This window comes from Phaenicophaeus curvirostris, chromosome 8, assembly GCF_032191515.1.
Source record: "Phaenicophaeus curvirostris isolate KB17595 chromosome 8, BPBGC_Pcur_1.0, whole genome shotgun sequence".
In the NCBI taxonomy this organism is placed as follows: Eukaryota; Metazoa; Chordata; class Aves; order Cuculiformes; family Cuculidae; genus Phaenicophaeus; species Phaenicophaeus curvirostris.
The window spans coordinates 31722573-31745985 of NC_091399.1; the positions used below are offsets into that span (position 1 = coordinate 31722573).

The 23413-nt window shown below is 40.2% G+C and overlaps 1 protein-coding gene across 3 annotated transcripts in view; it reads right to left on the reverse strand.

Moving 5' to 3' along the window:
• LOC138723714 (BEN domain-containing protein 5-like) overlaps positions 1-10326 on the reverse strand; it is a 935765-nt gene extending 925439 nt beyond the window's left edge. For all 3 annotated transcript variants that reach the window (XM_069863065.1, XM_069863064.1, XM_069863063.1), the window contains exon 1: positions 10217-10326. In XM_069863065.1, the coding sequence (XP_069719166.1) occupies positions 10217-10310 (94 nt within the window). In that variant the 5' untranslated portion in view covers positions 10311-10326. The remainder of the gene's footprint in view (positions 1-10216) is intronic.
• Positions 10327-23413: the final 13087 nt, after the last annotated feature.

Here is a 23413-nt window from a genome sequence, read left to right on the forward strand (position 1 = left end):
TATGACAAAAAAAATGGATCCTACATGACAAACAACAGCATGCCATGCAGTGGCTGGATCAAGGTGAAGAATCAAAATACTTCCCCAAACTGAAGCTGCACCAAAGGAAGGTGCTTATGGTCACTGTTTGGTGGCTGGCAAGTAGAATCAACCACTAGAACTTCTTGAATCCTGGCAACACCATGACAGCAGAGAAATATTGATAAGAAATTGACAAAACGCACCAAGAAATGCAACACTTACAACCAACAATGGAAAAAGCACCAGTTCTTCTCCATAGCAACACCAGACTCTGTATCTTGCAGGAGATTCTGCAGAGACTGCACAAACCGAGCTACAAAACTCCACTTCGCCAACCAGACCTCTCTCCCACCAATCACCTCATTTTCAAGCACTTCAACAACATCCTGCAAGAGAAAGTTTTCCACAATCAAGCAGCAGTTCAAAACACCTTCAAAGAATTCATCTGCTCCAGAACTCCAGAATTCTATGCTACCAGAATAAATAGATTTGTTTCTTGTTGGAAATCAAAAGGCATAGGTTCTAATGGTTCTTATTCCAGCTAATAAATTTAATTCTAAGCTGAGATAGACTGTTTTAAAGTTGATGGGTAAAACCAGCAATTACTTTTGCATCAAGCTATATAGCATGGACATTATTTCAGGTTGAGCACTGAGCTAATTCAGCTGTGTCTTCTAATTTGGATCAGGCTTTTAGCTCATTCTCAGGTATTCTCCATAAGCAATCACCTTGTTGAGCCTCAACACAGGCCAGCTGCAGTACTACACCACACCCCGCAATACCCACTATTCAAAGTTATTTTGATTTTTCGCATCTACAGTGTGACTACTGTAAATTTGTTGTGAATGCACCTGTCTAAAGAAAAAGATGTATTTTATTATCACGGAGTAAGTCTAGCATTCAAGAGATGTGAATTCAATTCCTCATTCAGCCACTAACATCTTTATGCTGGTAATGAATCCTTATCCATGAGAAACTAGGCTTTCTATGGGGGCTCCACAGAGCACAAAATCCTGTGGGGAAACACAGCAGCAGTTTTGTATGGCACCATCTTTCTCTTCAAGATCCTGTATTTCACAAAAGATTGGAAGAATTGGGCAGCTGCACGCTGCTACAACTGCTTGGGCTATCATTATGAGTGTGATAAATTCATTGACAATTAACATCCTGTACGTTACATGCCATAATTCATGCATCCTTCTTTGGGTTGAACATCTACTTTTCTTTGACTCTTGATTATGTGTAACTTACAGATGTGGGTTTACCCTTGCTTCTTATTTACTCTTTATTTAGAGGTAGGCATGTCTTCTTAAGTAAACAGTAATTTCAGACACAGTTAGTTTTTTCACTTTGGAGTTAAAATCTTCCTGACTACTACATATTTACAATAATTTAGGGATTTTAATACTAATTCTGTTATAATTTGTTCCCTGAGGTTGCTGAAATCAATTACACTATTAATTACTGACATAATTATAATTACTCATTGAAACAACTCCTTTAACTTCTTAGTTGAGAATAGCATCTTGCTCACCACTTTCCAAAACAGTCCAATGCAAAAAGTAACATTTTAAGCCACTAAGAATTTCTTCCACCCAAGCATTCTCCCCTCACATTACTGAATTTACTCTTTAGTTAAGACGCACTTTAACATAATCTAGTGTTTCATGTCAAGTAATTAGATCGTTGTAGTGTTTTATTTTATTCACAAAATATAAGTACTGAATAGCAAAAGATTTAAACACTGTTTCAGAATTCCTGTTTTCTAACATAAAAATGTCAGCCAAGCAAACCTGATCTATTAACTTTCTTGCATCAGCAACATAACAGGAGTTTAACTACAGAGAACATTACTAACTAATACACCATATTCAGCAGTTTTTTAACTAAGCAAATGTGATACAATATTTATAGGAATATGAACTGCATACAAAGTATTTCAAATATTCAGAACACAAGCCAAATTTCTACCTACAGGAAGGCTTATGTACAGAAAGCTCTGAGATCAAATTACCGATTATTTTTACTGATTAAAATAAAATAGCCAGCAGATATACTGGTATTCTTTGTATTTACAGAACATCTGTTATTCTGTAGTACTACAGACCTCAGGTATAGGTAAGTTTATCTCACAATCCTATTTAACATGCACAGTTTCCATGAAATAATGCTGCTGCCTTTGGATTTGTATAGGTTATCTGAAGAATTTTTCATTAATCAAGTACATCATACTATCTCATATGCATTATATATGCATGAAAACACGATAGTCACTTGATAGGTGTTACCCAGCCTTAAAGCTTACTGTAATCACATAGTAACTTTGTTCTTATTGCAAATGAAAACACATCAGTAGAACTGTAATAAATCCAGCTGGGTTTTCTTTGGAATGGATTCCTGCTGCTCTGCTCTGGTGATTCACAGGAACTGATGTTCCACTTGCTTTTGTGGAGACTGAAATTCAAGGCATTTTTCAAGGTGGTTATAAAACAATATGTAAAAGCAAAATCTTGCCAGTTCTCACTCATGATTATGAGATCCACTGCTAAGTAAATATCTCCAAGAATTAGCACATAAATGAAATGCAGCTAGATAGCTTATTTTATAACAATAATTTAAGACAGCCACTTTGTTCTTCCACTCCCTTCTCTACGCTTGATTTTTGCCACAATGAATCTACAAAATCAGACCATTAACTACACTGAGAGAATAGGGAGGGTGCTGGCCTCTTCTCCCAAGTGACAGGGGACAGGACAGGGGGAAATGGCTCCACCAGGGGAGGATTAGGCTGGACATTAGGAAAAAAATTTTCACAGAAAGGGTCATTGGGTACTGGAACAGGCTGCCCAGGGAGGTGGTGGAGTCACCTTCCCTGGAGGTATTTAAGGCACGGGTGGACGAGGTGCTGAGGGGCATGGTTTAGTGTTTGATGGGAATGGTTGGACTCGATGATCCCGTGGGTCTCTTCCAACCTGGTGATTCTATGATTCTATGTAAGTATATCAGGAAACATGTATCAGACTGTACACATTCTAGTCTCTAGCTTTAATACATTACTTATCCAAAAATAGAGCAAATAATGAGAACACTTTAATACACACGTATACATCAAACTCAATGCCAAACATTTACAGGATCAGAGACCTAGATGTAATACTCAAGTCCACATTTCAGAACTTGCACAGACTGTGACAAAATGAAATCAAAGTCAGTATTATTTTAGTAGAGTAGAGTTTTCTAAAGCATTACAATATACAAATAGTAAAATTACTTGAAAAACATATTTTAAAACCTAAGGTTAAAAATTATAGCACTTAAATGAGAGACTTGGCCTCAGTGTCAAGAAAATTATGGCTTATGAGGACAAAATGACAGAGAAACTGGGATATGGGACACAAAGATGTGTACTCATAACCAACCCTCAGCTACTTGTAAATTGGTTTATCTCTATTGTAGATTAATTGCACACACAGCATGAGCCAGGAAGAACTTATTATCTCAGTTACAAAGCAATCTAAACATGGCAATTCCGCATCAAGGCTATGCATGCCAACTACTTTTGGGGATTACTTCATAAATCTGAGCTGGTTTCTATAAAATCACATAGTTCTGGAAAACGGCAGCACAATCAATCCTCCAGGAACAAGAGTTATGTAGTACAATGTATACACGCAAGTGGGTCAGCTGGATCCAGTCTGCATCCAGCAGCACCACTGCTGAACAGAAACAGCACTGCTGGGTCTGAGTGACACTGGCAGTAAATATCTCTACCAAACTCCTCTCCACCTACAGTCACACCTCATTAAGCCAGGGGATGGTGCTTTCTATTATCAGGGTATCCTAGCTCTTTATTTAAGAAAAAATAAACAAAACAATGACATCACAGTCATTTCACTCTGTTGCTTTCATCCCTCAACAGGTGTTGCTGGAGGAAAGTGGAGGGAAAAAGAAAGGAAAATCTCTAAGCTAGACAAGTTGTCCATTTCTTCTGTGAAAGATAACAGCTATTGTTACTAGACCTCCCTTTTGGAAAGAAGACTTGTGCTGCAGATCTAAAGTTTCCCAGTTCTGTTAGTGGCCCCATGTGGAGACTGAGCCAGTTACATTTTCACACAGGAAGCTGACTAAAAACTATTTTAATAGGAATTAAATCTATAAAGCTCAACTTTACAAAACTGAAATGCTATGTAGGCGATATAAATGCACTATCAGGTTGATCCAGTTTTTTTGCATGAGACCTCTGCCCACTAAGTACAGTGATAGCAACACTAAAGAAACTTGACAAAACTTCTGTTTTATAAATTTCAGTATAAAACCTATTAAAATTCTCCACATGCCTCATTTTACTTTTTACAAATTCAAAAACCTCCTCTCACAAGCACTAATAATTAATAGGGAGCTTTGAACTTCACTGAAAGAAAAAACGTTGGGAGGCTTGAGGTAAGTAACTTTCAAAAGCTTTGATTATTTGTCAAAGAAAAAAACTGTTTGAAATATGGCTAGGAAATGGTAAACCATTAAGAAGTGGCAACTGGAATACCCAACACATTCCTGTTTCTTTCTTTTTCTGAAATTATATCTTCCGGCTGTATAAAGCCTTCATTAGTATTTCTCAGGTCTCCTTATAAGGCAAATTATGTAATAGAAATATGATCAAAGCTGTAAGTACCAAAAATATATTAGCAGCTCTTCTTCAGTGAATTCTTCTAGTGGGGATTGTTCCCACTAGATAGCTGAAAAAGTTGGAAATCAGTTGGATATCAGCCTACTGGCAACAGAGTATAATGATTATTATATTTTTCTGCAGCAACTTTGGTTACTTTCTATGTATCACTTCAATGAATATTTCAACTTAAGCAGTAAAAACTAAGGTATTTAATGGTCTTCCAGAATGCTTCAAATTTACTGGCAAACCTTTCCTTAATATCCCCTGGACTTCTAACTGCTTAGGCTGAAATGTATCGACGTTATCTGTAAGCGCTGGCAAAGTTGTTGAACAAAACGCATTTGAAAATTGTTTACAAATACAGCCTGCAGCATTTTATAAACAACTCCAAATAGCTCTTTATGCTGTGCAAACTGCTGCAAGTATGGGCCCAGTACCCTTTTCCCACTGGCTTTTGGAATCTCTTCATGTTGATAGGAGGATATTGTGGGCAAATCTCTTTCAGCATGAAGACTACAATGTCTTCTCCCAATCACTGGGATTCAGCTATGTTTACAGGCTAGTAGTATATATTGGGAAATAAGCTACATTGTTTACACACACTTGAAAGTTCAGAAATAATTTAAGAAAGGACAATTCAATTGAAGAAATCAAATTTGCCTGGAAGACCAGAATTACCACTGACATACAGTGTTATTTTAAAGGCCAAGATTAAAATAATACTGTTAATTAGCTGATTTCTCCTATTTTAAATTTCCTTATGAAAAAGCTGGTGAATGAGAAGTTCCAGCTATTAAAAAAGCCTATATTTAAAGAAAAATAAATAAAGTTCACTTATTTAGTTCGGCTTTTTATTTAATAATTAAGGTCACCTAAAGGAAGGTAGCATGTTCCTAAAACTAGACTGTGTTCATAGAATCATAGAATAGAATAACCAGGTTGGAAGAGACCCACGGGATCATCGAGTCCAACCATTCCCATCAAACACTAAACCATGCCCCTTAGCACCTCGTCCACCCGTGCCTTAAACACCTCCAGGGAAGGTGACTCAACCACCTCCCTGGGCAGCCTCTGCCAGTGCCCAATGACCCTTTCTGTGAAGAATTTTTTCCTAATGTCCAGCCTGAACCTCCCCTGGTGGAGCTTGAGGCCATTCCCTCTTGTCCTGTCCCCTGTCACTTGGGAGAAGAGGCCAGCACCCTCCTCTCCACAACCTCTTTTCAGGTAGTTGTAGAGAGCAATGAGGTCTCCCCTCAGCCTCCTCTTCTCCAGGCTAAACACCCCCAGCTCTCTCAGCCGCTCCTCGTAAGGCCTGTTCTCCAGCCCCTTCACCACCTTCGTTGCTCTTCTCTGGACTCGCTCCATCCAGAATGTTTTCCCAGAATGTTCATTCCAGAATGTTTTCATACCATAAGTGATCAAATACTTTTAAAAGAATAACCATTCTTTTTTGAAAGAATACTCAAAAGCAAACTTCCAAAATAGTCCACCTCAGCACTATCGTATTAAAATTAATTAGAAAACCCTACAGAATTTACACAACTGTTCAGTCAAGCCCTCCACATGCAGATCTCTGAAGCAATGATCTCAACACTAAGTATTTTAGAAATGTTAATTACTACCCAGACTTTTAGTGGAGGTTCAGCATTCAGCAGTGATTTGAAGCTGTCCTCCCTGAAGCTAAGTCAGCCCAACTGTGAACGCTTTCGAAAATTCTAAAAATTCTTAATACAAAATGTGACTTACATGGCTCTACAAAGTACCTATCATGACATGTAAATAAACATGAAAAACTACACATTCGGCTGAGAAATATGTTTCTTCCGAGAACAAGGATCTTTGGTCTAAAGACATGTATTTATATCCTGTCCAGTGTTGTGTGTAAATGCCTTTTTTTTGCTTTCACTATGATTTCAATGACAACGATTCAATCAAATATCAGAAATACTAATATCCACAAAATGACTAGCAACTGTGGAATAACATATATTAGAACTGTCAATCCAGGCTCATATGCAGCTGCCCCAGATTGAAAACTATTACAGAACTCAGAGATAACCTGCACCCTGTGATCATTCCAGCTTCTGGAAGCAAGTTTTCTGGCAGTAATACAGATCCCTAGACAAATAAGAGTAACCCAGGGAGACTGACGTACAGGTGTTCTGTACTTATTCTGATCTGCTCCTAAACTCTTGTTAGAGAAGTTAATAAGGTCCTCTTTGCTACAGAACTGCAAAAATAACATTGATCTGGTTTTGAAGAACCTTAACTAAACTGGCTGTCTTGCTATATCATTTTTCTTCTAAAGGTTTGAGACATCAAGGTCATCTGAGCAGAGCAAATGAAAGTCAAACCAGCTCCTGAAGGTAACTAACTAGTCTTAAGCACTTTCCTTCTCCCATAGAATTCATTTGATAAGATTTAAGTTGCTTTTAATTTGGATTCCCAACTTAAGACGTGAAGACTTTGGCCTGGAAAGCCAAACAGCATACAAACCTAGGGTTTATTGCAGAAAGCTGATCCAAGCAGTTTTGAGAAAACATCTAGGACCAAGGAGCCAATTGCAATTGGAAAATGATTGATTAATCCAGGGTAAAGCAAGTTGATTTGTAGCACTCTAACCAAACATCAGAACACAGAAACTATTTTAATGGATTAGACCAGATGTCTGCCTGGTCCAGAGAGGATAGTACTAGAATATGAACTCTGTAGTAGACAGATGTGAGATAATCTACCTTCCATATTAAACCTCAATCTCATTTGAAATACACAGATTGGCTTAAACCATGATACAGAAAATAATGCTGAGTGTAACAAAAGCTGATGGTAGTCCTTCTTCTGGAGTATTTTGTGCAATTCTGAGTGTCTTAATCCCCCTTCCCCAAGAAAAAAATTGTTTAAAAATTTGCAAAAACTACTGCAGAAACAAAAATCTATATGAAAAGGGAATGAAAACATGAAAATATTTGCATATAAATAAGCAGTAAGTATAATTACCAGTGTAAGAAAGATTAACAGATTTACTTTCCTGTAACAGAAGAATAAGGAGATACTAATAAAACTGAAATGAAAAATTCTTAAATTATGTAAAGGTATATTTTCCATAAAGTATAACGAATACATAAAACCTCTTGCCATGGCATATTTTCAAAGCTAAGAGTTTAGAGGGATTGTAAGCATCTTAGATGTATATGATTTGGTATCAGACAATATTTAGGAAAAAACTTGATTTTTTGAATCTCACTATATTTTTTCAGACAACTTTCCCTGACATTGACTCTCATCAAAGACAGGTTACTGAATTAAACCATAGAAGAATGAGCCATAACAGCAATATGTGTTGCTATTGAATACAAATACATTACATTTCATTTCTATCTCAGTTTACTCGTTTGAAAATTAGGAATAACAATATTTCCAGATGTGAAGATAAGACTTAGTTATTATGTGGGTTTTCTGATCCAGGAATAAAAACATGGTGTTACTGTAAAAACGAAACAGTAAGTATAAGATAGTCACACTGGCTAAAACAATTTATAGGGTTTGAACAATGTTCAGTTCTTCTGTAAAGGCTTTATTCCCCCTGGGTCCATACATAAAATTTTAAATTTGTGCAAAATGCAGGTTCCAGAGCTAGATTTTTTTATTTCCTAAAGGCTACTCCAGATCTGACATATCATGAAGACATACTAAGCAGCCAGGATGTGCCACGAACAAGAACGTTCCCTAATTACGTTACGTGCACGTCAACAACGTCAGTGTCTGATTGGTTAGAAGTGGAAAAAGTTCTGCACAGTGCTAAGAATAAAAAGCAAACACTGTTAGGTTGCATATTTAAATAATACAGCAGAGAACATGACATAAAAGTAAGTTTACGCACTAATATGCAACAGCAAGGAAGTTACATTATGCATTATAAGAGAGTTACTGACAAAGGCACAGGGATAGGTGGCTGAAGTAGGCAGGAAAACTAATAAAGTTGAACGGCCACTGGAGGTTTCTTTCCTGTTTCTTAGCACAGTCCGAGCTGATCTGCTGTGTTTAGTACAGTACTGCACAACTCAGTGGATGAAAATAATCACCTGCCTAGTGAACACATTTAATGTATAATAAACTTCACCATGTGTTTTCAGGGTTTCATAAACAGTATGGCTGAACACGGGGAATTCAAGAAACTTATGGCCAATCCATTTAGATGTAGCTTTTGTGGTATCATTTCCCAGAGCACAACGGCATTTCATGTATTTATCATCTTTTTTTCACCTTAAGCGACATGAAAACCCAAAATGGGTTCTATGGATAACGGATCTTCATTTGGAGCCACTTCTGAGGCTGAAAAGCACAGCAGCTAACAAAGTAGAGGAAAACAAACTTTTGGTCCAGGAACCCAGACAATCTATGTATGATGCTGTGGGATATTAAATATTAAAAAAAAAAACCCAGTATCTTTGTTTCATCCTCGAAACATTTAATCTCTAATTATCATGTATTATTTGGGGGACTTATGTTTTCCTGTGGGTTGGAAAAGACCTTAACTGTGTTTTGGTACACAAAGGAAAGATCTCTGTACCCAGAGGATCCTTATCATTCATGAGGAAACACAAAACTTTGGTTTCCCCATCCTTAAAGAGACCCCCACAGCAGAACACAAGGCGTGCAGCTTTCCGCTCCTCTGCAAGGGGCAGATTTCACACTCCCCAGGACAGGACAGGCAGCACCTGCAGGTCAACCCCCAAGCTATCAGCCTGGCTGTGCATTTTCAGTTTCAACCCCACGTCTTCATACACCGTTTTCCCATCCTAAATAAGGCAGGACGTGGTTTCTTGTGTGAGGGGAACTGCTGTGCACTAGCGTTTCGCTCTGCTTTTCATCTCTGCTCCCCTCAGCCCTGTGTGGGGAGGCTGGTCTTCAGTGATGTTACGTGAGAAGGTGCAGGAGGGTCTGCAGCAGTTGTGTGCATCTGTCAGCACGGGAGGCTGGACAAAACATGTAACTTCCCATTTTCTGGGTCTCGTCCACCTCTGCTTTAGTGCTTCTGTCCCTCAGAACTGTTCAGAGCCCTGCAGTCCACGCTGAGGGCGGTGAGGCGCCGGCCCAGACAAGCTGCGGCTGCCCCGTGCCCGGAGGGGTTCAAGGCCAGGCTGGATGGGGCTTGGAGCCCCCGGGTCCCTGGGAGGTGTCGCTGCCCGTGTCAGGGGGGCTGGAATTAGACGATCCCTTCCAACTCAAACCATTCTGTGATTGCGGGCACAGCCACCCCGCCGCCCGCTGCCCCCTCGGCACCCGGGGCTGCCCCGCAGCGGGCAGACCCCTCGGACCGGGCTCCCGCCCGGGGGGAAGCTGCCGCCGGGCCCCCCTCTCCTCCCACCCGGGGCCTGGGCACCGGCCTCCCCCTCCGCGCCCTCTCCCCTCTGTCCCCTGAGGGCAGGGCTCCGCGCCGCCGGGCGGGCCCCCTCTCCTGCCAGCAGCCCCTGCGGCGGGGGGCTCTTCCCCTCTCCCCCAGCCCAGGCGCCTGCGGCCGGCACTGACCCGTCTCTGCCGTCCTGCTCCTCTCCGCCATATTTGTTGTCATTCCCCCCCCCCGCCCCCCCCCCGCCGCGAGACGCTGCCCGGACGTCGCCATGGCAACGCACGTCACGGCCTGGGGACTCCCCCCGCCATGGCGGAGCGGGGAGAAGCCCAGCCGGGGAGCCCGGCCGGGAGCGGGACGGGACTAGGGGGGGCGCGACCTGGGAAAGACATCGAGGGGAGCTGGGGAAGGGGCTGGAGAACGGGGAGCGGCTGAGGGAGCTGGGGGGGGTGTCTAGGCAGAAGAAAAGGCTGAGGGGGAGAGCTGATCACTGTCTGCAGCTCCCTGCCAGGAGGCTGCGGCGAGGGGGGTGCTGGGCTCTTCTCCCAAGTGACGGGGTGAGAGGGAACGGCCTCGAGCTGCACCAGGGGAGGGGCAGGTTGGACGCTGGGGAAATTGTTTTCACCAAAAGGATTGTCAAGGCACTGGCAGAGGCTGCCCAGGGAGGTGGTTGACTCACCGTCCCTGAAAGTAGTTAAAAGACATGTAGATGAAGCGCTTGGAGATGTGGACATTAGGAAAAAATTCTTCACAGAAAGGGTCATTGGGCACTGGCAGAGGCTGCCCAGGGAGGTAGTTGAGTCACCTTCCCTGGAGGTGTTTAAGGCACGGGTGGACGAGGTGCTAAGGGACATGGTTTAGTGTTTGATAGGAATGGTTGGACTCGATGATGCGGTGGGTCTCTTTCAACCTGGTTATTCTATGATCCTATGATTTAGCAGTGGACAGGTACAGTTGGGCTTGATGACCTCAAAGGTCTTTTCCGACCTAGGGATTCTATGATTCTCAGCCCCTACCTGGGCCCCGCTCCTCGCCTGCAGGAGTCAGGTCTGGTCCCGTGTGGGCACAGGGTCCCGAGGAGGAGAGGCTCGTTGTGCAGGGACAAATCCCCAGGCACCCAGGGCAGGGAGCAACTGCAGCCTTGCAGACCGGAGAGGAGGGGCCTGGCGGGTCCCCGTCTCGCCAGGGGTAAGGGGGTGCATCCCTTCTGCTCTGCTTGCCCACCTAGTGCACGAGGTGGAGGGCGGGCATTACAAGGAGGCACCCTTTGTCAGAAATGGCAAATTCACTTGTGTTCGGCTACACAACCCCACCCTAAAACTCAGCAGGTGAGTCAGACCCTGTGGCGGTCGTGTCAACTGTTTTTGAAACAAAAAATTTCTTTTGGCAGCCCAGTGGGGAGCTTCATTATGTGAGTGTTGGCCGCCTGTCTCTTTCTCCCAGACCTAGCAGGTGAGCCTGACCATATGGCAAATATAGTGATGCTTCCTGGGGACAGGAGGGTTTCTCTATGCGTGTGTTCGCAGGCGCACTGGGTGACACTCACCATGTGGCACATCCAGCAATGAAGTCTTTGGTGCAAAGGGGATCATTATTTGTGTGCTTCCCAAGAGACCCAGCGGGTTGGGTCTGATCATGCGTGTCTCACTAATGCAAGGCTGCGACGGAAGCTTCGTTGTATGTCTTCAACACAGACAAACTCCAGGCTCTCACAAGTGAGTCTAGCCATGGGACAAGCTCAGTGTTAGAAGCTTGAAGGTCTAGAACTGTGTATGTTTCACAAACATGAGGGTGAATGCACTCCAGATTGGGTGGCCGTTAATACTGTGAAACGGGGAGTGTGCATGGAATGTTTAGCAACAGCAATGGGCAGGACTGTGCTTATGGCTATGTGAACAAGTATTTGCTTCCATATAGCTAGAAAATTAATGCAACCACTTCCTAATGACTAATGACTAGTCAGTGAACTAATCCAAGCTTAAAAATCAAGTCAGGTCAAATTGTATCTTTCTCCATCTAAAGTTCTGTTCTTAAAATATCACTTTACCTCTTTGTCTTCCTCTTCTGGAGCCTTTTCTGCTCCAGTTCAATCCCTCTGAACAAGACTCACGTGGAAAATACCTGCAGGTTCTACACACTTAGATACTTCTGTAAAGTCAGTTGCTTCCTTTCTCCCTGCCTTTTCCGCCCCTGTTCATCCTTCTTTTGGTTCATAGTTCTCTGGTTATTTTTGCAGTATCTATTTTTGTGGTTTCTCTTCCTTTGCTGTTTCCTTTCTTCTTCAGTGGCACTTAGGCCTCTTTCCTTCATCTACTTCTTTTCACTCTCAGTATCTTATTTCAGTATTATATAAGCTAACTTAATATTACTTTGGCCACATCCCTGTGCTAGCAACTTGATAAAATACTTGCCTGAAGTGGTTTACCAAGGGGGCTTCGTGATGGGCTTAGAAGATACACCCTTGCACAGAAGAATATTGGAGTGTGGATACTGTTCTTTGCTCAGCAAGGGCCATCTAGATCCAAGTTCTGGAAAATATTTTCTAGTCTTTTCTCTCTGCAGCTTTCATAAACTATAGGTGGTTACTAGCCTACTACAAAGCCTGATTTGTCTCACTGCTGACAGTGAACTGCAGTAAGTACACACACCCCCCTACATGCTCTCCATTATAGTCCTTCTCCAGGCTGGCAGATCACCCAGGCCCTGTGCTCTTCCTTGTTTGTTGCTGGGCAGATGATCCTGGGACAACCCTCTTCAGGATACACCACATGTACTCTGATCTGTTTCTTCTGTCCATTCAGATCTCATGGCTGATTGTTTATATTAAATATTCTTGCACATCCATTGAGAAACATCAGCAGCACTGATTCAAGCTTAACATAGACAAAAACATTCTCTCTTGGAATCTCTCCATGTATATGCATTACAGTACCTCCTACCTGCCTGTCTGTCACAAAAACCTCACCTGATTGTTTCTTCTCCTCTTTACTTGTCTAGTCTGTTATCAAGTCCGGATTTCTCCTGCTCTATGAAAAGCTGAGCATGCCTATATCAGAAACTTAGGACACTTTTTTGCTTCTGGTCATCCTTTATCCTGCCAAAACCCCTTTCTTTTAGGTTCCTGCATAGCCATGTCCCATCCCAGTCCTCCTTCAAATAATTTCTCATATCACTTACCTCATCATTCCTTTATCTAAACTTTCCTTTTTTTTCTTTCTTGGGTTTTTTTTTTGCCTTTTTTTTTTTAGGTCTTAGTCCTGTCCAAGTCTGCAACTCTAGTCTGGTTTCTTAACAGGTCCCCATGTCCCCTTATTCCCTTTGTTCTACTTGCTATTCCAGCTTTAGTGTCCTCTCATCCATATTTCATTCTTGTCTATTAATAGTCAGCATTTTTCATCTGTAAATTTCTAAGAATTAAGTGCCTGTGGAGAAATCTTTCATACCAGTTCTTCAGCCTCTTTATTCACAGTCCTCTGAGAGACTCACTTCTGTGGTGACCATGAGTACTAATCCAAAGGTCTTTTGTACCTAACTGCCGTTCTATTAACTCAACTCAAATACCTGCAAGAAGGTCTACTAAAATCCAAGATGTGGGGAAAACCACTTTTCCCAGTCAAATTAGCTCTTCTGAGTTAAATTAGCTCTTCTGAGTTAACACACCTGGAAAACCTAGAAATGCCACATTTGTTTTTTTGGTCTGAGTTTAATGCTATGGTGTAGTCACCTCACCTGACATGGTGTTAAATATAGATGATATGCAATCTTCCCAAAAACAGTAGGATAATTTGGAAAGAAAGAACTCATATAGAAAGTTCTTTAGAAAATAGAAAGTCAAGCAGATGGTGTAACTTGAAGAATAGGGGCTGAAGAAAAGTAATTCTTTAGTACTGAGAAGCAGTAGTCGCTCATTTTTATGCATTTTTTGGAGCACCTGGAAGTCCAGTAGGGTGCTTGCTAGTACAAAGATGCCTTTGGTCCCTGCCTTTCCATAGCTAATAATCTGATTTTAGACATCACAAAACAACAAAGAATAGCAAACTACCATTGCAACACTCTGCTGCCCTGGTTATCTTCATAATCATTGTTTCAGCCATATTCCTTATTTCAGTGTGTCCCACCCTTCTTCAGCATCTTAGCAAGCAAAAGCTACTTCACTTTTGTGGCTCTTTACAGCTTATTCCCACCTTATCATCTTTTAATATCCTATAGAGAATTCAGTGTCTCCCCCTCACATTTCATTCAGCAATAACTCTCTACTTGTTACATTTTCAAACCAGCACCTTCATACTTTCCCTCGCTGCTTCTTCTCACTCCCACTCACCTAATTTTCCTCCTTCAAATCCCTCCCAAAAAAATCTCCTATGCTGTGATGTCTACTGAAGGAACGATAATGAATAGTCAGCTGTATGCCAAGATTACTGTCTATCATGGTGCCTAGTGTTGTCTTATTCTGGAATGTCTCTTGCATCCGCTTGTGTTGGACTGAAAGTGACTTGAAGCAGCCTCCCTCATTTTGCTGCATTAGTTATGGGTTCTGGAGTGGACTTTTAAAATCCGTTACATAAACAAATAAAAGTAAATTGAAGCAACAGAAATAGAATGGGAAATGCTGGCCAAAACCAGGAAGATTAGGCAATAATTCAGTTATGATTCATCAGCTTAGGTAAATTTACATAAAAATTAATTTGACTGACAACTCCCTTCATTACAAATATTGAGGAAAAATTATTTTTCTAAATCCGGATTTGTGCCATTTTTCTATTTATTTATAAGGACTTGAGGAGTGTGTTTTACTTTTTTTCTTGTATTTGACACATTTGATATTCCATTTTTTGTTTGTTTATCTTTTGTCTGCAGCCTGCAAGACTATGTGGTGACTAAAGAACATGAGGAAGCACAATACCACAAGAGCAAAGACTGAAAGGAAAAATTATTTCTGATCTCTTTTTTTTTATACATGAGGATAATTCAAATGTGTTGAAGTTAGAATGATTGGCAATACACATTCAATATTTTCGATTCAACTAGAGGTGGCTGCTGTCAATACATACGCCGTCGAAACCCCAATGGTCTCCCTAGAAAATCAATAAAAATCCAATTTTACAATCCTGATATTTTCAGAGTGTTTTAAAAATTGGCAAAAAACCACTCCTTTTGTACATTAAAAAAAGCCAGTAAGGTGCATTATTGATTTTTCACAAATTGTTTTTAAGTCCCCGTTAAGGCTGGATGAGAATGAGAAGATATAGTACTAACACAAGTTTTGCATGCGTTTCACGCACCACATATATAGTATGGTTCTTCAAAGTAGGAGTTTGAAAATGGAGGTGTCGTTGTGTAGAAACCATATTTTTTTACTCACTTTCCCTGTGTAGAATAAAGTAGTGGATGCATTCAAATATGTGTTCTATCAGCACTTCAGCTTTGACTGCTGTCAGAGGTCAGAGTAAAGGCCACGACAATGCTTCTGGTACAAACAGGCCATCAGTATTGGCTGGGCATACAAAGTAGGTACAATACAAACTAAAAACTATAATTTTTTTTTAAAAAAAAAGAAAGAAAAGGAAAAGAAAAATGGTCAGAGTTTTTAGCCAGGGCATTCTGGTCTGGTGGATTCAGAAACAAAATTACATCTGATAAATTAAAAAGGAAAGCCAAAATGAAAAACCAAAGCCTAGAATGAGGTAGCAAAACTGAAGTCAATTTTTAAACATGCATACATAGTGGAGGAATGATATAATCTTATTATTGTAACCTTGATCCGCTCTTTCTCTTCTTCCTGCATTTATCGCTCTCATTAGTTATGTCATACCTAAAAGCAGAAAGTAAATTTCACATCAAGACAGTATCTTTAATGTATTCTGACCATGACTAGTATAACTGTAGAAGTTCTATACAAAAATAATATTACCTCTTGGGGTTTTTCTGAATTATTTCTAAGCATAGGAAAAATTAAAATGCAGCAAGTCTGGAAAGGTCAAACTGTGTCTCCCCTCATTCTGTGCATGACTTCCAAAATAATCAAAAAGTTATGCTGAGATGACTGGTATGAAACCTGAGACACCATGATCACAGAATTAGGATCAATTCGTGCCCACGTAGGCAAACCATCATCTCATTTCACTCCTGAAAATATTGTTTTTAATTCTAAATTTTATGGATATTTTGAACTGTTTGTTCCTAACAATTGTCATCAAAGATGTACATCAACATTGTGCAATTACACAGAAAAACTGTGAGCCTGAAGGAACCCAATCTGGAAATGACACCCATACTGAGTACTGAAGGTGAGCAATTTGTGACTCCAGGATTTTGAATCCTACCTTGCTTTTCCATTTTTCCACAAGCACTCCGGAGCTGGTGAAAGCATGGGACTGCCAGCATGTAGTGGTTTCTCAGACCTACTTCCTTCCTTTTTCATGGTTCCTCGGAGCAGGGCAGAGCTTTGATGAGGAGTTGGTTGCCAGTGTGCTCTTACGCCCTACATTTGACTAGAAAAAGGAAGAAAGGTCGGTGCCAGCCACCTGGGTGCAGAATAGAAAAAGAAATGCTACCCAAGGTTAGGAGCAAATGCCATTACAAACCTGATATTTTTAAGTTATTTTCAGGAAATAAAGGACCTTCATTTTTAAGTTCCCATCAGAAAGGTATACACATGTATACAATAAAAGCGCACTTTATCTGAGAAAGATGAAGGACTAAGTCAGTTCTCCTGGGACTTGAACATGTCGATCAAGACAGTTTTGGATTTTCAAACCTGAAGTGTAATGCTAAGCAAAAATAACTATTCTGTGCCATTCATAGGCACGTAGAAGGGGTCCAAAGAACTCTTTGACACTGGAACCCTGCAATTCCAGGGAAGCTCTCAGTAGTGAAAGTACTTTCAAGTTGTTTCTAGTCCCATACCTGCTAAATAAGCTGTTACTTTGTGACATTTCCAAGGGGTCTAAATGATCCTGAAATTTAATTTTTTAGAGGAAAAGAGAGTTCACAATGGATTTAGGAAACATGTTAAGTTCCATACTTTTAAAGAAATTCATTATTTGTGTTTTATTTACAATTTCTCAAGGTTCCAGTGGCACAGAAAAGGGAACAGCAAATCACTGAGAGACAATCACTACCTGTAACAGCTGGGAGAGAGGACGTAAACTGAAACTGCAGGAATTTACTTTAGACCATAATAAGCTTATGTTAGCTAACACATGGCAAATAATACACAATGAAATACCGGTGCAGAAAGGCCATTTTTAGTTTTCATATTTGTTAGCAGATCATGGTAAACAGCTGGCTCACCCTAATGTGCACTTGTCTTCTCTAGGATTATTTTTACCTGCCATACACAAGGTCTACGAGTGCTCAGATAGGAATTAAATAAATCTATGTCAAATGTAAGCCACATGGACTAACAATGATCATTTGTATCCTTTTAAAAGAATCCAAGGAGTGAATTAAAAGGTTGTAGGCTGATTGCCTTTGGTAGTTAAGTTCACGTGGGGGCTTGAGTTCAGTGCACTAGACGGCTTGAGACTGTCAGCCATCAAGGTCCTAGTTAACCTAATGCCTTTTGGTTTAGCACTATACTTGTGCAGGAACACTGTTGGCTTGCCAGTTATTTCATAAGCCATGCAGGGATCAGGGATTAGTGCCATCCATGCCAATTCCAGCCTGACTGTCTTGAGATAGGCAGAGATCTGGCTTTACCGTCATTAGAGGATTGTTACACCAAGACTACACTCATAGTAACATTTTAAAATCACAATTTTATGTGTTTGAAGACATAAAACACACAGCATCTCTTCTTAAATTTCTCTGTATTTCGGCTAAGTGTCATGGATTAACAGGAGCAAACAGACAGATGAGGTCCTCAACGGACATTGGCCATCACAGAAGAGTGTAAGACCCTTGTGATCTCTCAGTTTTATACCAAGTATGACGTACATGGGATGGAATACTCCTGGTCAGTTTGGGGTCACCTGTCCTGTCCACTCCTCCCTGCAGGTGCAACCCTTTTCTTCTCCTTGGTGAAGCACAGATGGGCTACTGTATTTCTTAATCCTCTGACCCGTAAGGATTGGCAGTGAGACAGTGTTCCCATTAATACATCCCTCACTCCTTGTACTTTTTTCACATGGCATTGAAATATTACATCTGGGTACTCGTTGACTCATTTAGGATGGTGGCTGCTATACCAGAAAGGAAGCTGATTTTTTTTCATATTTTGAGCACACACAAAAGTGGTGGCAACTTAGGAACCAACTCTTAGTAATAGCACCTGGAGTATAAAAGTTCTTAAAATCTTACCCGCCAGAAAGTAATGTTTTATTATACAAGCAAAAGGTCAAGTATACTTGAGGGTCTGATTAAGGAGCAGTCACAGAACTGATTAGGGCAGCTAACCTTGACTGTTCCTGAAACTGCCAAAATTAGAATGGGTGGCAGAGATGCTCACAAACCAGACACAGTATCTGCAACTCAACAATGTCTGCAGAGGAGGGCTTTCAAGTAAATTTCACCTTTGCTTAAAATTCTGTACTGGAAACTGCAGGATTGAACACAAGCATGTAACTCCACCAACCACAGTATGTTATATCATCCTGATGGGGTCATACATGACTTGGCATCACTTGAGAAGGCCACTGTAGACTGAAGAACTGATTTGGCTTCCCAGGTCTCAAGTGTACCCATCCAGACCTGCCTCCCATACAGTAAGCAAGAACTTTGAATGGGAACAGCTGCAACCAGCCAGTGACCCAGAAAGTGACAGAAATGTTGATAGTGTCCCAGTATAGCACTGCACTCTCAAAGAGATTTACACAATAGGCAGGATTTAAAAGAAACAGAAGAATAGATGCTATTTAATTAGGACCTTCACAGAAAAACATCTGGTATAATTGGTTAAGGGGAAGTCTTCACTCAGGCAACATTTATTTGGATATAAACAATGTCCAATTGCAAAAGCTAATTAAACAGCAGGGCTAAGGTAACAGAGAGTTTTGCCTGCATGACTAGGATATAAGTTTTATAATCCGTGCTGTTTCAGGACACCACCACCAAGAACAAATAATTGTATATCCAAAATGTCAATTATGCCAGTCTTTTAGTAATAACATGCTCCAGAGGTCAGAGAATACTTTTTTTATCTTAAGTAACCAAGCCAGTTTTCTATAGGGATGGAAGCTTGATTATTGCTCAGCACTCATCAGGAAACTGAAAGCAGCAAAACTAGCCTGATGGATACTCCACCCTATTCAACAGTACATTATTAGCCCGTTACTGTGAAGCTCTCTAGGCACCCTCATGTCCTTTGCTTTCACAGAACAAATTGTCTGATTTTGAGCCATCAGGCCTGTAGCAGTTTCCAAGGAACTCATATCGTTGGCCATATATTATTTCAAAGTGTCCTTTTAAGGAAAGTTTATTTACAAGTATTAGGGCTACTTTTACACGCACACACACATACATATAGTTGAACTAGTAGAAATTAAATGGAAGGTAAGCATGCATCCATGTAGCTACAAATTCAGTAGCTACAAATGCATCTTGTTGAGCTTCTTGAGGTGTTTTTCAGTAGACGACAGCCTGGGATTACCTAACGCCTCCAAACTGCCTTCAGGTTATTCATCGGAAACCCTCAAGCTTCTGCAGCAACTCCAGCGTGGTTTCCATGTGGCAGAAATGTACCAGCCACTACCATCCATTCAAATGCAGTCTCCATAACAAAGAAAATTCTACTTTGTTAAACTTCTTTTTGCTTATCTTCTTTGTACAGGTGGAATTGTAGGGAAAGAAGAGGCTTAGAGGACAGGCATATATTGCCTCTTCTGTGAAAAGATAGTGGTACTTTCCCTCAAATGTCAACTCTATGCATTGGTATAATCCATGGGGATTGAGAAGCACCGTTTGTCATAACACATGAACAACTAATAATAAAGAATCTCCCAGGAAGTCCTCTTCCAAATCAATGATGTCCATGAGAGCTTTACTGTCTTTCATGTGAACACTATTAAGACATCTTTTCTCTTTTTTTTTTAAACAGTTATCTTGGCACAGTCTAGGCTAAAGTGCATTCACTGTACCTTCCAACTATGGCCCTTAAACAACTTGAATTCTGTGAGAAGGCTGCAGACCAAGCAGTGGTACACAAATGCACTGAAATCTTAAGTTAGTTAGTAGCCTTTTAAAGTGCACATGATCTTCTCACAAACCAAATATCTGCAGGAATGGTGGAAAAACTAACTTTAAAGAACTTTTAATGTTCTTTTTTAAATTCATAGCCTTTAGCAATATATTATTATGAACAGTAAGTATAAAACTACACTCAAAACCTTATATGTTTTCACAATAATTTTTACTTTTAATAAATTAATTTACTGCATTTTAGATTCAAAAGTAGCAAGGACAATTTCAAACGAAAACTTCAAAAACAAGATACAACCAAAGACTTTTTCTGGATGAAAGAACACATGCAAGGAGGATCAAGACCCTACAGTGAGATCAGCTATTAGCTAATTAAATATGTGACTAAAATTCATCATTTTAAATAGGAGCCATATTGATGGTGAGCAATCTGGTAAGCAAACAAATGACAGTGGATTTTTTTCATATCTTCAGAGAGAAACATTTATCTTAATAAGATTCACTATGACATAATACTCATGCAATAAGTCGATGTCTACTAATTAAAGGACACTGTCAACCTGATTTTCTAAACAGCTAATTAAAATATGTAGCATCTAACACAGCACTTCTTGCAAAGTACACTCTGTTTAAAAAATACATCCCTGTAAATGCTACTTGTTTTTCTATTCCCTTGTGTTTGCTTTTTTAATTGGTTTTTCAACAAAGGAGGATCTGCTGAACTAAGGTTGTATTTCTATATCAAGTTCCATTAATGCACACCCCTATACTTATGCATAAGCCCAATGATTTGTAGGTCTAAAAGGATATACAAGAAAACAATGACACTAATTCTAAGGGTTTGCTGTTGTTGCTTTTTCAAGGATGACAAGATTTTCTGGTTTTGGGGGGGATTTTAGATAATCTACACATTACTTGAAACTGTAAAATTTTCAAAAAGAAATGCAATTTTCACATTGATAAGAAATCTTTAACCTTCTCTTCTATAGAATAATGAATTTCTTAGAATAAACAGGCTTCTCTATTTCTTATTCTGATTCTGTATGTAGCTTTTTCAAGAGAAAGAAGTTGTTGTAGATCTGTCAGCAAGGCTCTGGGAGTAGGAGGATGTTTGGATTTCCGGCATATTGCAACGCAGTTCTTGGCCACCAGCAAAGCTATGTGTGTGAATCTCATTTTGTATCCGTTGCTTGCAATACCACATATTTTAAGAGACATTTGAAACAGTCTCTGTACGCCTAATCCTAGACAAGTAATCACAAATCATTTCCTAAAAGAAGCTGAGAAGGCAAAACACATACCCATACGTAACATACGTCATGAGTCTCTGGATGAAACGATGCTGTCATAAAACTAAACTAAATTAAACTAAAAATCTTTTGTGAATTGAATCATATTAAGTTTGCATTCAAAGTTCCTAGCCCAAATCAGCCTATTGTTTGATATGCTTGTTTTTTCTTGCCAGATTGAGGTATAACAATATTTTCTTTGATATACTTTTGCATTAAAACATTATTAGCCAGCTAATCTTGTTAGTAATTTGTTAATCTTTTTTAAAATGTCTATTCTTGCAGTACAGAAACCGGATACAGTAAATTATGAACTCTGTGACTGCTAATTAGTGTTACACCTGGAAGTATATGGAGCTCACCTTCAATTCAGATTAGCATTATTTTTTTTCGTTAAAGATTACCCAAGTCACGATTCCCACCATTCCTCTTTCTTTTCTATCCTCAGCCAATACATAGAAAACATCATTTTTCCAGCCAAAGTCTATGCAACACCCTTAAGATTGTACCACAGTAGATGCTTCGTCAGCTGGAGGAATCACTGTCTTAACAATATGAGGGCCTTCCTGCCTCAGGCAGCACAAAAAAGCTTGGGATTTCCAAATGTTTTCTCCAGCAAAGAGGTGGGTTTAGCATGTGCCAGCTAACACTTCTTCTTCTTCCACATAGCTGTGCTCTTTTGCAGGCAAGTGCCTAGCTCCTACTGAATTATAATGAAAGTTCAATGGCTGACCACAGAGGCTTTGACAACCTCTACAGAAGACAACTTGAAACTGATCTGCTCCCTTGTAAATAATTACAGAATAAAAAAATAACAGAGTTGTGATGACAATGACTTGGGAGAGCAAAATATTTTTGCTCTTCTATAACTGCCTGCATTCTGCAGTGCTGACAGGAGTTAAAACTCGGTTTAGTCATTAAAGTAATCAGGTATGAATCAAAGAAACCTCAGGAGATGCTGTTGTTGAGGAAGCAGATATTATTTTCACACAAACAGCATTTTTCTCATTGTAACTTCATCTTAATGGGTATATAGCTTAAATAAACAAAACAATTATTTTGAATTGTATCCGGAAATTTCCATCTTTAATATTCCTCAAACAAAAAAACCCACTAAAATGCTAAAAGCATTTTGTTTTTTTATAGGCACATCTAGTGTGTTCATTGCCATAATGCAATATTCTAAATGCCAAAAAAGTGAAGCAGTGATCTATAATTCTAAAATGCCAATAATTTCCAAGCTGTCACTGATCTTGGAAAATTTCCCCAGTAGCACGTGGAGATCAATAACTGTTTATAGATGTTTTAGTCCCAGTTTATAGGGAGCGTATAACTACGGACTATGTCAAATTTTTTAACTGTGAAGTGAAAGATTAATTTCACACTTAAATCTACCCAAAAGCCCGTGATACTAAAGAAAGGCAAGAAGGATAATCCAGGGAACTTCAGGCCAGTCAGTGTCTGCTTGTTCTCTAGGACAATAATGGTGCAGGTCTGCAGGAGCCATTTCTGAAGCAAGAAAGGTGATTAGAAACAGTAGCCGGCATAGATTTACCATGGTTGCCATGCTTGAGCAATTGTAATTACCTTCTAGGATGAAATAACAAGATGTGCAGACAAAGGGAAAGCAGTAGATGTCATCTACCTTGACGTCAGCCCAGGCTTTCAGCACACTATCCCACAGCACCCTTGTACCCCAGCTGGAACACTATAGTGTGGATGGGTAGACTGCTAGATGGATGAAAATTTAGCTTGTCAGGCACAATGCGCTCATGATTCCTACTTCATCTGACAGCTGGTTATAAGTGGTGTTACTTGGGAGTCTGCTCTTAGACCTATGTGACTGAGTATCTCTATGACTGGCCTAGAGGAGAAGACAGAGCACAACTTTGCCAGACTTGCAGAAGGCATCAAACTACGGGGTGTCATCAGCTCTCTTGGGATCAGAAT